This window comes from Aythya ferina (assembly GCF_964211825.1).
Source record: "Aythya ferina genome assembly, chromosome: 18".
Taxonomy (NCBI): Eukaryota; Metazoa; Chordata; class Aves; order Anseriformes; family Anatidae; genus Aythya; species Aythya ferina.
In genome coordinates this window covers 4,648,971-4,664,295 of record NC_140317.1, presented here as the reverse complement: position 1 = coordinate 4,664,295, position 15,325 = coordinate 4,648,971, and the positions used below count along the sequence as shown (strand labels likewise).

Below are 15,325 nucleotides of genomic sequence, written 5' to 3'. Positions count from 1 at the left end.
CAGAGGTAAGGCTGGTGCCCCCGTGCTGTCGTGTGCCCTGCAGCCCCACCTATAGAGGGTTCGCTCCCCCTTACTCCCAATCTCACAGCACTGAACACCCTACATTTCTTTGTGAGTCCAAATATTTTAAAGATTTTGCTATATTTGCCTTTCAAACTGAAAACCAACGGGACTTTGCTCCCTGGTCATTTAGACACTTGGTCACCCAAGGGTGCAGTTCCACGTTATTTTGGCCCACTCCAAGTGCAGGCAAGCAATGGAGAACACCCCACGTCCCCTCCTGCTGCCTGTCCCTGCTGCCCCTCTGGCTGCAGGCCAGTGACAGTGCTGGTTGTAGGATGACTGGGGCTGGTTCACTGAGCTGCTGACAGATGAAGCCACGCCTCGAGCAAAACCAAACCAAACCCCATTAAAGTAGGTGTTTTTGGGGCTTGTCCTGCACCCATGCAGAGGCAGATGTGTTGCAAGGGAAGGAGTGACCTTCAGTAGCAGACTGCTGATGCTTGCAATCCACAGTGATGGAAACTGCTTTCTGCAGCCCTTGGCTGTGGGATACACCCAGCAATACCTGAAAAATCTGCATTTGCTATTTTTATTATTTGTTTTTAAGGTGAGTTTTCACCCTGTCACTTGCAGTGCTCAGCCCTTGCTGCAATGAGCAAGTCCCATCTCTCATGTGTCCCTGCTGAGATGAGAGGTGAAACGTTCTTCCTTAGACTCTGCCCTGTTCTGGAGAGTTCCCTGGCTTTGTGGGATGAGGAAAAAAATGACTTTTTACTGACATGGGCTGCTCTCACCTCCAACAAGGGTTCTTTTAGCCGATGCTGCTGGGGAAATTCAACACAATCCAAAATGATCCATATCAGTAGATACCCTAGCCTTTAGCCCCCCGTCAGAGCAGCAGCATATCTTGTATTTCCATATGGCCTACTTGGGATTTGGAGTCTGGGCTCCAAGAAGAAGCTGGTCCCATGCTGGCAAACTCAACACAGTCTTGCTGCCTTTCTGCTGGCAGGCAGCATTCAGTTAAAAAAACAAGTCCAGCTAAGGAAATGCCACATTTCCAGTCAAAGAGCTCTGCCCTATGCCTTGTAGTGTCAATGTTTATTGCCACTGTGGCCTGTCTCAACTGGCCCTATCAATACAGGGAAATTTGTTGGTTTACAATGGGGAAAACCATTGCACACACCCCAAAGTGACTGTTCCCAGCCCGTTCCCTCTTGGCAGGGCGCTGCCAGCACACGGGGCACTGTGCATCACATCCTGCTGGGGCTGGGCTGTGATGGACCGGGGGCTGCATCAGGAGAGAAACCTTGCCATGGTGAGCCCCTCAGAGCACAGGACCGAGGGCAGGTAAGGATCACGTCCCATCACAAAGGACCCCTGGACCAGCGCTAGCAGCACACCAACCACAGCCCCCAAAACCCTTAAAGCCCAGCACACCGAGGGATCCTTCCCAAATCTGCTGAAGCACAGCAGGGCTGCTCCCAGCTTCACACCCCTTGGCTGAAGGCAGGGAGGATCCATCACCACGAGTTCTGCCAGACACGTGAGTTTGCTGCCAGCCTACCCACGGGGCAGGGTGCTGGGCTGTAGGGCTGCCCTCCTTCCTCGCCGCTCCCCGTGCAGATGAGATAAAGCCCTGCTTGGTTTTAAAGCAGCCTGACGGTCACGTGGTGACTCTTTCCTGAAGTGCTGCTTAAATAGTTTTAGGGAATGCTGCGTAACTAAGGGATTTGGAGTTCTGGTAATTAGGCAGTCGGTTGATCATTTTGGATAATGCACTCCCTGGCTGCATGATGGGGATAATAGGTATTTATCCACGGCTGGGTGAAGATGTTAAGAGACGATTAGCTGGATGAGCGGTCTAGCTGGCTGAGCAGTCTCCCTCAGATGCCAGGTCTGCCTTTTGTTTCTGGAAAACAGAACAACAAAAAAAATCTTGTCTTTGCTATCAAGCAGTCCCGATCTGCAGAAAGCCACTCGCATCGTATCCTCCCAATGTGTCTGTAGGAATGTGTCCCCACCACCCAGCCGGGGGGCTTTCCCAGAGCCCAGACACCTGGCGGGGTTGTGAGCTGCTCAAGAGGATGCAGGCAGTGCTTTTCTTCCCTTCTCAGGCACAGGATGATGGGGTTGGATCGTGGCGTTCCCAGAGCAGCTCTTTCAACACAGCTGTTGTTAGTTCCCTTTGCTGACAATGGGGTTGGGTCATAAATGTCTGAAATTCAGCATGTTGCTTCATTTGGTTGGGCGAGATGAGCCATAGTATTTTTAGTTATAGTTCTGGACTGCGCGAATGCCCTTGGAATTTATTTCCTAACGTTGGTCTTAAAAAAAAAGAAAAAAATAAGAAAGCAAGCCAACACTTCTGCAAATTGTTAGGTACAACACGAGCGTTTGTTTGCAGAGAGCAAACAATGGAGCATTGTCTGTACGAAATGATTTGACTTTAAAACATGTATGTAAAGGCAGGGAAATGATTCCCACAGCAGAATTCATCCTGGTCTCTCAAACGTGCCCCTGCAAGCTGGGTGTTATCATACAGAGGACAAGAGATGCTGCAGAAGCACAGCAGGACTTCGATTTTCCTGCCAGGTAGCTCTCAAGGTGCTGGGAGAGCCCAGCTGCCTGCTTTTCCCTGCTCGATCAGAAAATCGTGCCTCCCTAGCATGAGCAGCACACCTTTTTTTCCAGGCAGGCACTCCAGCATGACTCCTAACAGCTTCAAAAGCAAAGCAACCCTCCCCAAAACCTAATTTGTGCAAATTGCAGATGCAAGAGAGCTACCCAGGTCCTGGCGGCTGCTAAACCTGCAGGGGGAATTCAGCCAGGTGGCAGGGCAGGGCCAGAGGGAGGTGAGCAACAGCTCCCTGGGTGTTGCTCTTGGGGGTGTGTGTGGGGTGGCTGCTTCAGTAGAGATGACAGAGATCTTTTTGATGTTGGGAATTAAGCAGAGCCACCAGCTGCCTTTTCTCAGGTGGGAAGAAGGAGCAAGCCAAAGGTTAACAGAGCTTGGCTTCAGACAGGCAGGTTTTGGGCTGAGAGGGGATTTTCTATTGGAGAAGTCTAAAGGTTTCTGCTGTCTCACAGGTGGTGAGGGGTTTAGGCTGCAGCTGGGATGTGCAGCAGCCTCTCTCCTTCACCACATTGTGTAGCTGTTACTAAGTTCTAGGAATGCGATAGCTTTTGGGAGCTGTCAGCTTGTGCTGAAATCAGCTCTTAGGCTCACAGGTTTTAGGGGGCTGCATGCGTACAAGCATGAAAAACAGAATTTTTGGAACTTTGGCTTCCCCAAGTAAAAAATCTGTCTCAAGTATTTAAATTAGTAGGACCTAACTCTGAACTGGTCTGTGGCAACCACTGATGGAAAGAAATCCCATCTTATTGTACTGAGACAGCACTGGGCTGAAGAACCATCAGCCCCTTGTTCCTCAGCAGAATCGAGAGCACATCTCTGCACCTGCCAAGGATGTGAGCCGGAAAGAATAAAAGAAAGAGTGCAGGAGATGATGAGGGGAGAAGAGGTCTGTGGAAAAAAAAGGGACCAGCCAGCTTGTCCTGCGTCACTAGCCCAACAGGCTGAGCCAAGCAATAAACACAGATGTTTCTGAACAAACGACAAGCCTTTATTTTTTTCTGTATTGGAAAAAAAAAAAATCTCAGATGTCAAAAACACATTAAAAGTTAGTTATAATTCTCCAAACACTCGAAGGCAAAAACTTTTCCAAGACAATAAAGCAAAGGAAGCAGTGTTACATCTGGACCGATGATGGAAAGCTGGTGTTTCAGCTGTCACCGTTTCCAACCCAAGTGCTTTATGCTAACTGGATCTTCTGGCTTCTCAGTCCCAGCTAAAGCACAAGTTCAGATACCTTACAGCACTCCTCAGCTTGCAAAACAGCAGAATGTTAGCTCCATTAAACAGCTCAACTTAAACAACGAGTCTAACGCTGACAAACCTGGTTCTTGTTAACAGCAACGACCAGCTGAGCAGAGCAGTGCTGTCCTACCCATGGTGGAGCTCCAGCACACCCTGGTGTCAGGAACTGCCACCGTCAGACCTGCAGCAAGAGCTGGTGATGCTCCAGAACACTGTGTGTCACCTTAGCTTGCTGGCTAATGAAGGTCAAGTATGCTCTACCACTTACATATCAGTGTTTTATGATGATAAATAACCCCACCTTTCCACACGACCTCTTCAAAACAGCTCTACTGGCCATAACCTAGGCAAATCCTCCTCCAGCAACAGGCTGAGAGTCTCTAACTGCAAGAATGTTCCTCTCAGGGCTCCTCAGAAGTGAGGCCCCGAGTCCCAGCTAGTCCCCTGCTAAGTGCCCCAAACCAGATCTGCGCTGCTACCCAGGGGTACGCAGCATGGGGAGAGCTGCGTCACTTCATCTGCAGTGTCTCTGCATCACACGTTGCTCTTCGGTGCTCTGCGGGCTTTTCCAGAAGAAGTACTGGTGACTGAGGGCTGCCTTGGCTGAGATGCGCTTGCTGGGGTCGTACAGGAGCAATTGCTGCCAAGAGAAAAACCCACCAGCTTTAGGATTCTAAAAGCCAAATGATTGTTTGCACCTGCACATGGCTGAGCCCAAATGCAGATGTTTTTCCTGCCTTTCCCTCTCTCTGGGCTTGAGGAATAACCCACAGCTGAAGTTACCGTGTGGGTTACACTCCAGGGCCTTTCAGACCCTCCGTGCAGTGGTGCCTTAGGGGAACCCACACTGACAGCCCTATTTCAGAGCCAGCATTTAGCCCTCTTCCATGATCTGGTCTTTATGTGTTGGCAAAGATGAACATTAGAGCCAAATCAGCTAACGCACTTCAAGGTAGATCAGTCCCAAATATCTCTATTTTTTGCCTGGTTTGATAAGGTCGTTTCCCCAGGTCTTGTTATGAACCCTCACTCACTGCCAGTAAGTCTCTGCCATCTCGATCTAAGTTGGGAACGATTTCCTTCATCTCTTTCCTTCTCCACCGAGGAAAGTCCCCCTTGTAGTCAGGCAGCTGTGTCACCCCAGGCCAGGTCGCCTCAGTGGGAGTACCCAGGGTGCGAAAGATCCGGAAGAGCTGATCGATCTCGGAGTCCCCTGGAAACAGGGCCTTCCTGGTCACCTGGGGCAAAAAAAAAGCAGCCAGTTCCCACCTTTCCATTAGCTTTGTGCCCTATTTCCTTCTGCAAACTGCTGTCCACAGAGCAGGGCAGCTTAGGCAGTGGCTGTGACACTCACCAGGGTTTGTCTCCAGCTCCCCTCCATGGACTCAGGCCCCCCTGAGGCTGCCTCTCTCTCAACCAGACCCTTATCCCTCTTTGCCTCCAGTTTCCTACCATTTTCTCTTGCAGGCTAGCACCCTTCCCACCTACTTGCCCAGGCTCTGCTGATCTGCACCTCACGGGTTTTGGGAGGTAGGGGCAGTGCTGTCTCACTGCAGGGATGTTGAGCTCTTTGAAGTAGGCTATGGACACCTAGGAGACCCAAAGAGCAATGCTGTGCCAAGTGCTACTTCTCTGCAGGCTGGTGGGGGACACCTGCAAGAGTTATCTCCTCCCAGGTTCAGAATGCTGCAGCAGCAAGAATGAAGTCTGATATCGCCACATATTGACACTGCAACTGGACTACAGAGGCTGCTTTGCCTTCTGCCAAGTCCCTAAAGCCAGCAGATTTCCTTCTGAGCGTTCAGCTAACCCTCAGGGTGAGTTTCCATAATACACACCCCAACACAGGGTGGGCCCACAGGACTTTCTGCATCCTGCCCCTCCTTTTCCACTTCCCATTGCAGCTGCGTCCTCCCCGCTCATTAAGGACACCATTTAAACCCATACTACCATTTCTGCAAAGATGCAGCCGATACTCCAGATATCCACAGCAGTTGAATAGTATTTGCATCCCAGGAGTATTTCAGGGGCTCGGTACCACAAGGTCACCACCTGGTAAGGAACCAACAAACAGGCTCTGTGTAGAGGCATGGGATTCTCTTTTCTGGGTTGTGTCTCAGTGACTGGATAAATCAGAGTGTGCCAAGGCCGTGCCTAATTAGCAGACACCTTAGTGACAGCATGATTAGGATTAACAGATTGTTTTTCAGCAGGTCACTGGAAAAAATATAGCCTATGCAGAGAAGGTGGGAACCCAGCTTGCAGGCAGGCTGGGATGGAAGCAGTCAGCACACTGTGGGGACACAAGATAACCCCTTAGCTACAGGTGAGGTTAAGGGCAGGTGTTTTGGCACAGCTGTGGATCAAGTCACTTGTGCTGCTGTTGCTCACATTGTGGACCATGCTCTCAGATGGCAGGGAGTCTCAACAGTACCTCGTGAGTATATGTACGCAAGGGAACTCCAAAAGCTCTTGCCAGACCAAAATCAGCCAGTTTGATGGCTCCTGCTTCATTGATGAGCAAGTTTTGTGGCTTCAAGTCCCTGTGGATGACTCTGTGTGAGTGGCAAAAGCTCACACCCTGCAGCAGCTGGAAAAGGTAGTTCTGAGGAGAGAAGAGATTTTAGACAAGGCCACAACTGAAACCATTTCAAAGGTTTAGTCATGTGAACCGACACACTTTGGATTGTTTATCAACCTGAATGGGAAATATGACCTTGCTATAATGCAACACCAGGCTTGCAGGCTACTACCCAGAGATGCACACAAACTGCTCCCCCTCTGTAGGGGGACAGAGACATTCCAATTTAAGCAGTGGCAGTCCCTTCCACTCATCTGTTACTCCACGCAAAAGCAATTAGCAATAGATTCCTCTGTTATCCTCATATCAACAGTTTATTCAACACAGAGATGGGCTGGAGAGCCTTGAAACAGCTGGGAAACAAACGCCCTGAGCACCAGGAGGTTTCCCAGCTGTAGTGCCAGAGATCCGACAGACTGAATGACTCCAGACAAGGATGAATCCCTTCCCGATGCTGTCTGGCTAAAAGCAGCTCAGTGCTGGCTCCGACCAGCAGAAGGCAGCAAGGACACACACTCTTGCAAGCCTATTAGCACTCACTCTTTCTGCACTGTACCTTGACCAAGCTTAAAGGAAACTCTCCAGCTTGGGAGGAATCTATGTATTTCTTCAGGTCCTGATTGAGATATTCAAATACCAGATACAGCTTCTTTTGGCTGTGCACGACATCTAGGAGCCTGCAAGAGAAGTGCAAGCACTCCTTTCAGTACCTTTGCGTGGGAATCCATACTATACAAGGATGTTACAGCCTCTTACAAGACACCTGGGGTGACCTTCTTCTCCAGACCTTTGCCAATTCCTAAACATCCCTCCTCCCTCGCACAGGTGCATCTGTTTTGAGAGCCCTCTGGGGCAGAGCAGTGAGTTAGGTTTAAAAGCAGCCCCCAGGATGAGGGGTAGCAGTAGTTTGAACCAGGTTGTGTTGGTGAAGTGAAGCAGTAATGCTGTGAGCTACTGCTGTACAAGGAAGCAGAAGAGATTCTTGCATCTTTTTGGTTTGTTTGTTTGTTTTCCTTCTTTCTGTGTAGTCAGTGAAGGACTGGAAGGCTACTCTTGCTGTATGATCTGGAGCTGACCACATCAACGAGCAGAAGCTGGTCAATGAGCTGATGGGGAGAGTTCTTATGGCTCTTACCTGACTATGTTGGGGTGCTTCAGCTCCTTCAGCAGCGAGATTTCTCTGATGGCTGTGCTGGGGACGCCCTCTGTTTCCCTGTGGTGAAAGTGGGCTGTAGGGCACCCTGTCCCACAGCTGGACCTTGCAGCCTGGCAGGGTGCTGTTTCCCTTTTTCCCCTAACACTGTGCCCTATTCTGGGCCCAGGAGAAGATCTCACATGGGGCACCGCAGGTTTGGGTTGGAACAGAGCGTGAGCTGGGGGGAAATGGAGCCATGGGGGTGGTGAGAGAGGGGACAGTCGTGGGGTGCAGTCCACTGTGGCTGCCTATCTGCAGTGACACCCCTCAGTGCAGAAACAGCCCAGGGCCAACCCAGAGGACTGGGGATAAGCTTTTATGTACTCGGTCCCCACCCAAGTCAGCTCTGCTGGGTGCTGAGCATCACCAGGCCCCAGCACCGCACTGCTGAGGGAGTGGCTGCATCCCAACATGGTGGCTGCCTCCCCGGCCCTGGGACACGGTGCCAGGGCTGGGCCCTAGCTGTGCTCATGTCGGCCTGGAGAGAATTTTTCCCCTCATGTCAGGCTCTTTTTGAGCTTCTAGCACCATTTTGGACACTGGGCTCTGCTCAGGGCCCTCCTGCTCACTCCCATGGTGACACTGGGGACAGGGCTTGGCCCCACTCACGAGTCCAAGCGGATCTTCTTGAGGGCCACCAGCTGCCCCGTGCGCTTGTTGCGAGCCTTGTACACCACGCCATAGGTGCCCTCCCCGATCTTCTCCACCTTCTGGAACGCCTGCTGGAGGGTCTCCATGGCCTTGGCCTCCTGGTTCTAGCAGGGGGCAGCTGGCCCTGTTTTCCAAGGCGGGTGTGAGGGGAAAAGGAGGAGAAATGAGGTGCAGGAAGACAGAAAATGTCTGCTTCCCTTCCCTGCTGCCCAGGAACCAGCTGTGGGTGGGGACAGCACTGGCAGGCAGGGCTGCCTGGGTTGTGGGGCTGCCAGACAGGCCCCAAAAAAAGCCCCTAAGCCCTGCCCAGGGCCATATGCTTGCACTGAGGCTGTGGGATGTGTTGGTTAAAGCAAAAATTGAGGAAAACTTATGCAAAGTGGCACCTGCGGTCTGGGGGAAAGGCTGCACGGGGCCAAGAGAAGCTCTCCAGCTCTGTTGGTGCAGTGCCTGGCATAAAGGGGATGTGGTGTGTAATTAGGGCTCCCTGGAACATGCTCAGGGCAAACATCTGGCACAAATGTCTTATTTTCTGTCTTGTGCAATTGTCCCGTGAACGCTGTGGGCTGCAATGCTTGGTCAGCCTTTTGGATGATGTCCTTGTAGGGGGTGGATTAATTATTGACTTGCCAGCTGGCAGAAGACAAGATTAAAAAAAAATCATAAATTGTGGCACTTCAAAAGGTAGAGTCACAGAGATCCAGGTCTGCCTTCTTCCAGAATTTGGGGCCACGTGTCTTGGGGTGGGCGCAGCAGGACGCAGCAGCCCACTGGCTGTGCATACACAGCACTTTTAGGTGACCTAAACAGGACTGATTTAGGACTTTGCTGAGTCACCATCTCAAAATACCTTAAAAGTGATTCTGATTTTGCTGATTTGGAAGAACTAAAGTGGCTAGCAGAGCTGGGCCCCAGGTCCCTATGGATTTTCATGTCCAAGGCAAGCTCCTGCATGGGTTCTCTTGTGGGTTGTGAAGTTTGAGTTTGCATTCACATCTGCATCTTGAGGCATTGCCACATTTCCTCTCGTCTGTTTTTTTTTGTTTGTTTGTTTTTCTTTTTTTTTCCCCCCATAGCACTCGTAAGAACCTGGTATCTTGGATATTCCCAATTCTACGGCAGACCTGGCCATTTGGATAAAATTTAAGCACAGGGAGGAAGGTGGGAGAACAGACAGGTGATGAAGTATAAATATAAACACATCATGACAGACTAATCATTGTGTCTTACAAAAAAAAAAAATCTTGCATCTTATGTTGTTGGATTTGGGCTGAACAGTGTGCAGAGGCAGGGATCTCAGAGCTTGTTAACTGCATGAAGAAAAACAGAAGGCTAAACTATGATTAAAGATTATCACAAGCACTGTAATTATTGAGCAATCTCAGGATCTTGAATCAAGCCTGCTGGTAAAATGGGACTTTGCCAATATCTGTTCCATTTTGATCTGCTTCTGTGCGCTGTATGGCTTCAGTCCTTATTTTCTAAATACTCCACCAGGGAATGTAAACAAAAAAAAACAGGAAAGGCTGCATGTGGCTGAGTTAGTCCCAACTTATTCCAGGTCCAGCAGTTCCCATTGCACAGGAAGGTCTTCTTGTGTGCACTAACATTTTATTCTCATCTCACAGTAGTGATTTTTCTGTCTTTTTATTGACCGTTTAATCCTGCTGGGTGGACCTAGCACCATGTTCTTAAACCAGAGTGGCTCTGATGTAATTTCAACTCCTCTTCTTGCAACTTTTTCAAAACCAAGTGCTTCCTTACACACCCAGTACTTTGTAGTGGGAGGAAAATTGCATTTTGCTAAATTTTCTTACATCATCCGTGGTGTTTCTGCAGGGACTAATGCATTTGTCTTAGCAAGAAAATTTTTTTAATCAATAAAAGACAGGTCACATTCTCTTTTCATCTTTATTTAGGAACATATCAAACAAAACCTTTAGATACTTCCAAAAATTAGTGGTTTAAGGTTTCCTAAACTTAACTGTGTCAAGGAAGAAAGTAAAGTGGTGGTTCTCAGGGCACTGCAAATATTTAATTTAGAGCTAAAGTCAACGACCTGCCTTGAACACAAGCTCCTGAACCCGTGTAGAGATAATTGCTACTGAAAGTAGTGACTCCTCGCCCTTCTTGTTCCTTTGTTCAGTCCAGACCTGAGTGTTTTGCCAGGAATGCTCCTGTGTGGCAGCTGAGTCACTGCAACCCAGCACGTGTGTGCTGGACCCGCAGCCTTGCAGGACTAACGAACTTTGCACTAATGCCCTTTACCTTCTATCTGCTGCACCTTGGTAGTGTGTGTGAGGGTGTGCACAGGTGCTTAACTCCAGCTTCATATACTTTGCCTTTTTCTGACTTCTCTAAACCCTGCATCTCAACAGGATTGTTGTAAATCACCTGCTCTTTCCTTACCCACCCTCTTAAACAACAAACCTGTCTCCCTGAGTGATTTTCAGTGATGACACCTGACACATGCTGGCAGCTCCACAACTACATACTGATTCACAGTCTTCACGTGTTCCCCTGCTTACTGACCTCTCTCTGCCATGGCAAAAAGCAGTTGTGTTTTAAACCCACCTTCTAAATACACTTTCAAGATGTTTGTTGCCAATGGCAGTGCTACCAGGTGGCCGTGGTGGGGACCAGCTCACAGCATGGCTCGGAGCTGCCATCAGGATGTGTCTGTTCCCATCCGCTGCTGCCGCTCACTGAAGTACTTCCTCTGCTCCTGTACGGCCTGTTCCAGCAAGGGCACGTTCATCCCTTCCACGCAGGTCAGTATCCGGGCTTTTATCACGGGATTCTCACCTAGGAATATAAACGGGAAGCTTCTGTAGGAAGCACAACAGATGCAGCAGCTTGGGGGCACACAGAGAGGTTCCTTCTAGCAGTGTATGGCTCCAGGTGGCCAAATAACCATGGCCCAAGACCTTGCAGGAGACAAGTCTGGCTGAATGCCACCACAGACCTGAGTGCAGGTTAATTCTTTGATGGCTTCCCTCTGCCTTTTTGGCTGCCAAATGCTGGTGGCTGACACTGTGGTGCCCTCAGCAGCCACATAGCATCCATCTACCTCGTGGCTGGATTGTGCAGTTTTTGGTTTTCCATGTCTAAAAAACATCAGGGTTGGGTTTAAGCCCATCTGTGAACACCTTTGTGCAGGCAAGAGGGGGACAGAACAAAGCTGGGCTTAAAGAGGCTCAGTGCTGCCTCTCGGTCCTCCCCTTCCACGCCTGCAGAATGGGGCCAGCTCACTCCGAAGCGGTGACAACCAAAACAACAACTATTTCTGAAGGAATTTTGCAGCAGAGGCTTAGCAGGTGACGCACCAGAAGCCACGTGCAGTGTGGCTTTCCACCTGCCACCAAGGGTTTCGAGGGCACAAATGTGGATGCTTGATACCAGGTGTGGCCAAGACAACTCTCGGGATTTGCTTCACAACCCCGTGGCCCAGCCCTGATCCACTCCCCACACAAAGCACCGTGCAGCTGGAGTAACACTCAGGGCACCCCAGGAAAGGGCAGAAGGGTGACAACAGAGTGCCCTGCGTGACAAAGCCTGCCCGTGTTCCTCATGCCCCATCTCTGAGAGCAGGGGTATAATTAGAGCCTTTCAAGGATGGCAAGGACCGACCCAGCCAGCTCACGGGGAGGTGTTGCTGCAATCTGTCATGGAGCAAAGCTGACCTGATCTGATGGCAGGGGAGCCAGAATGCTTTAGTACAGGTTTCGCAAGCTCAGTTGTGCTGCTAAGGCATGTCTGCCTTCTAAAGAGATCTGTGCCACAGCACCAGGTTTTCACCAAGATAAGGGTGGCTCTTCCTGTGGTCACCAAGGAGTGACTGGCTGCTCCTGCCCTGAATTAGGCACTTTGTGTGACCAGAGGCAGTGGCACAGGCTGAAGCTGCCCTGGCCAACGTTACCCTCCGATGGTGTGTCTCACCGTGTGCCCAGGGAGGTGTGAAGGAGCTGAAGAATCACCAGCAGGAGTACCAGGCACCAGTTCCTCGCGCAGATGGCACAAAAGCAGCGTTGTGCAATCTGTGGCACTGTGTGGGGACTCCTTCGAGTGAGGCTTGTGGCCATGGTATGGATGTGGACAATGAAGCAGGTGGTGGCAAAACAATTTTAAGAGCTGCACAGGTGGCAGATGGTGCTGACTGAGCTCTCACCACCGAGTGCCTGAGCCCACAGCTGCACTGGGAGAGGGAGACCACGAGTCAGCACCGCTGGGTGAAGCCAACCTGCCTTTCCTCGGGTAACTCATTTACCTTCCCTGTGTTCAGCCTCTCCTAGCACCATGTAGAGGGATCCCAGCTGGGCTTCAAATGGTTCCACCAGTCGGGTGTCCACGCGGACATGGTGCTGGGCTTCGCTGTGCTGAGCACTGAGGATGGCTTCGGACCGTGCCAGGTCGTAGCAGCTCAACCTGGGAGCGATGGATGCAGGAAGCTCAGCGGTGTGCAATGGGCACTACAAACCAAGCAGGGGGGTGCAGGGCAGCAAAGGAGAGGCCCGACACCCGGGGTACCCTTCTCACCTGCCAAACGTCCTCAGTGCCTCCCCCTCTGGGACGGAGCTGTTGATCTCCCATGGGAAGTAGAAGACCCCAGCATTTGGCAGCATCTCAAGCAACCTGTAGGAAAGCAGATCTGAGCTCCTGCCAACCAGTACCTGAGCCGGTGCTAGGTGAAAGGGCCCTGAAACTCCTGCTGTGCCAATGCCCCCCCCCAGCCAGGGGGCTGCAGGAGCTGCCAGCCTTCCCCGCTGAGTCCTGCGTGCAGCATCCTCCCCTGGCATGGAGGGTGACTGCCTTCCCCCACCACAACCCGACGTGAACAGCAACAGGCAGCCCACCAGACCCCCCAGGTTTCCCCCACATTTCGGGTGAGTTGATGAAGGTTAAGGAAGTGGAAATAATGGTGAGTGAAGAAAAGTAGGGATTGAGATGTTCAGGGAGCATGAAGGATGAAGCTGCAGGCTGCTGAGGTGACAGGGTGCCATGCAGTAAGACTTAAGGGATAGTCCTGAGTCTTCTCATGCTGCAGGATAGGGAATTCAATTCTGGCACTGGCTGATCCTGCAGCTGGAGCACAATTCTGTGCCATGGCCAGGCATGTGGCTGTGCCCCAGAGTGGTTTCTTCTGGCATTTTCTCTGCTTTCTCCCTTGCTGAGTCTCTGGATTTGGCAAGTTTCTGTGCTCCATTTAATGCTTTTCTCTCTGGCTTCATGCCCCACTGGGGGAAGACGCCAATTGTTGCCCACAGCCCCTGCAAACCAGACAAGGGATGCCTCCTGAGGTGCTGCGGAGCACCAGTACAGACCCCACAGCAGCAGGGACACGCTGAGCTGCAACCCCAAGGCTTTAACGCTGGGTGCCTCTTCCCCACCCCACGCATTGCTCAGGGGGCTGTAACCTCTCAAAACACGCTGCTGCCATCCCATAGACCAGCTGTGGGAGGCCACGGAGAGCAGGGCGATCCTGCATGTGCTGCACAACATCATCAGCAGCACGTTATGTGTGCATTTAGTGTATGCTTGGCTCCAAGTGCAGCACATTAACCACACACCGTGCGCTATCCAAGGCACTACGTAACCTGTGCCCTGTCCCAGTGCAGTATGCTACGTGGGCACTTAATGAGCCATTTAACTAATCATTTATTAAATGCCTGGCTGCAGATGCAGCGTGTTATGTGCATGATCAATCTGTTACTTAATTCACAATTGAATGCACAGCCAAGATACGGCAGTTACATGCACATCCAGCCTGAGATGCAACATGTTATATGTAAATTTAATATTTAATGTAATGCACAATTGAATGTATGCTCAGCCTCAAATGCAAAACGTTGTATGCACGTTTAATTCACAAGGAATAAGTCCCAGATGCAACACATTATCTGCATTTAGTGCACGGTTTCAGGCAAGCACAGCCACAGCTGCAGAATATTGTATGCGTGGTTTAATGCACAATTTGATGCACGCCCAGCCCCAGATGCACCACGCTGTGTGCACGTTTACAGCACGATTTAATGCACGCCAAGCCCTAGGATGCACCACGTATGCACACTGAACACACGTGCGTTGCATGCCCAGCCCCGGGCACACCATGTGGCATGCACGTTTAAAGCATGATTTAATGCGTGCCCAGCCACAGGCACACCGTGGTGTGTGCTCATTTAAGGTATGATTTAATTAATGCCCAGCCCTGGGTATACCATGTTGCATGCACATTTACAGCACGATTTAATTTATGCCCAGCCCCAGGCACACCATGCCGTATGCATATATACAGCCTGATTTAATGCATGCTTAACCCCAGGGACACCACGTTGCATGCTTATTTAAAGTATGATTTAATGTATGTGCAGCCCTGTGCACACCATGCACGCACATTTAAAGCAGGATTTAATGCACGTGCAGCCCCGTGCACACCATGCATGCACATTTAAAGTAGGATTTAATGCACGTGCAGCCCTGTACACACCACGTATGCACATTTAAGGTATGATTTAATGCATGTGCAACCCCGTGCACATGTTCCACACCCATTTAAAGCAGGATTTAATGCACGTGCAGCCTCGTGCACACCATGCGTGCATATTTCAAGTAGGATTTAATGCACGTGCAGCCCTGTACACACCACGTATGCACATTTCAGGTACGATTTAATGCAGATGCAGCCTCGTGCACCCCATGCATGCACATTTAAGGCATAATTTAATGCAGATGCAGCCCCGTGCACACCACGTTGCACGCACGCTTGCAGCCCGACTGAATTTACGCCCAGCCCCAGGCACGCCGTGCCTCATGCATGCATAAAGCACGACTTAATGCCGGCCCAGCCCCGTTTCCAGCCCTATTTCGTGCTCCCCCCCCCCGTCCCCCTGCCCCGCACTCACCGCTCGCCCCTCCGCCCCCCCCCTCCCCGTGGCCGGGGGTGGAGTCACGTGGCGGGGCGTGACGTCGCGGGCGTGACGTCACGCGGGGGCCGGCGGAGCTGAGGTCGGACGCAGGC

The 15,325-nt window shown here is 51.0% G+C and overlaps 2 protein-coding genes across 3 annotated transcripts; both read right to left on the bottom strand.

The window, feature by feature from the left end:
• Positions 1 to 3,607: 3,607 nt before the first annotated feature.
• CDK3 (cyclin dependent kinase 3) lies at positions 3,608 to 8,578 on the bottom strand. Its single transcript, XM_084492217.1, has 7 exons — positions 8,269 to 8,578; positions 7,600 to 7,677; positions 7,021 to 7,141; positions 6,318 to 6,488; positions 5,834 to 5,935; positions 4,918 to 5,121; positions 3,608 to 4,523 (listed from the first exon to the last, which is right to left on the bottom strand). The coding sequence occupies exons 1-7, from the start codon at positions 8,394 to 8,396 to the stop codon at positions 4,398 to 4,400; spliced, it is 930 nt and encodes a 309-aa protein (XP_084348343.1). The 5' UTR covers positions 8,397 to 8,578; the 3' UTR covers positions 3,608 to 4,397.
• A 1,629-nt stretch (positions 8,579 to 10,207) lies between these two features.
• On the bottom strand, positions 10,208 to 15,257 carry TEN1 (TEN1 subunit of CST complex). 2 transcript variants are annotated; one of them, XM_084492136.1, is made up of 4 exons: positions 15,210 to 15,257; positions 12,847 to 12,942; positions 12,578 to 12,735; positions 10,208 to 11,115 (listed from the first exon to the last, which is right to left on the bottom strand). In XM_084492136.1, exons 2-4 carry the CDS (start codon positions 12,930 to 12,932, stop codon positions 10,979 to 10,981), a joined length of 381 nt encoding a protein of 126 aa, XP_084348262.1. In that variant the 5' UTR covers positions 12,933 to 12,942; positions 15,210 to 15,257; the 3' UTR covers positions 10,208 to 10,978. The 2 variants fall into 2 exon arrangements, with proteins under 2 accessions (XP_084348262.1, XP_084348261.1); XM_084492135.1 differs by lacking the exon at positions 15,210 to 15,257 and having other exon boundaries at positions 12,847 to 13,169.
• Positions 15,258 to 15,325: the final 68 nt, after the last annotated feature.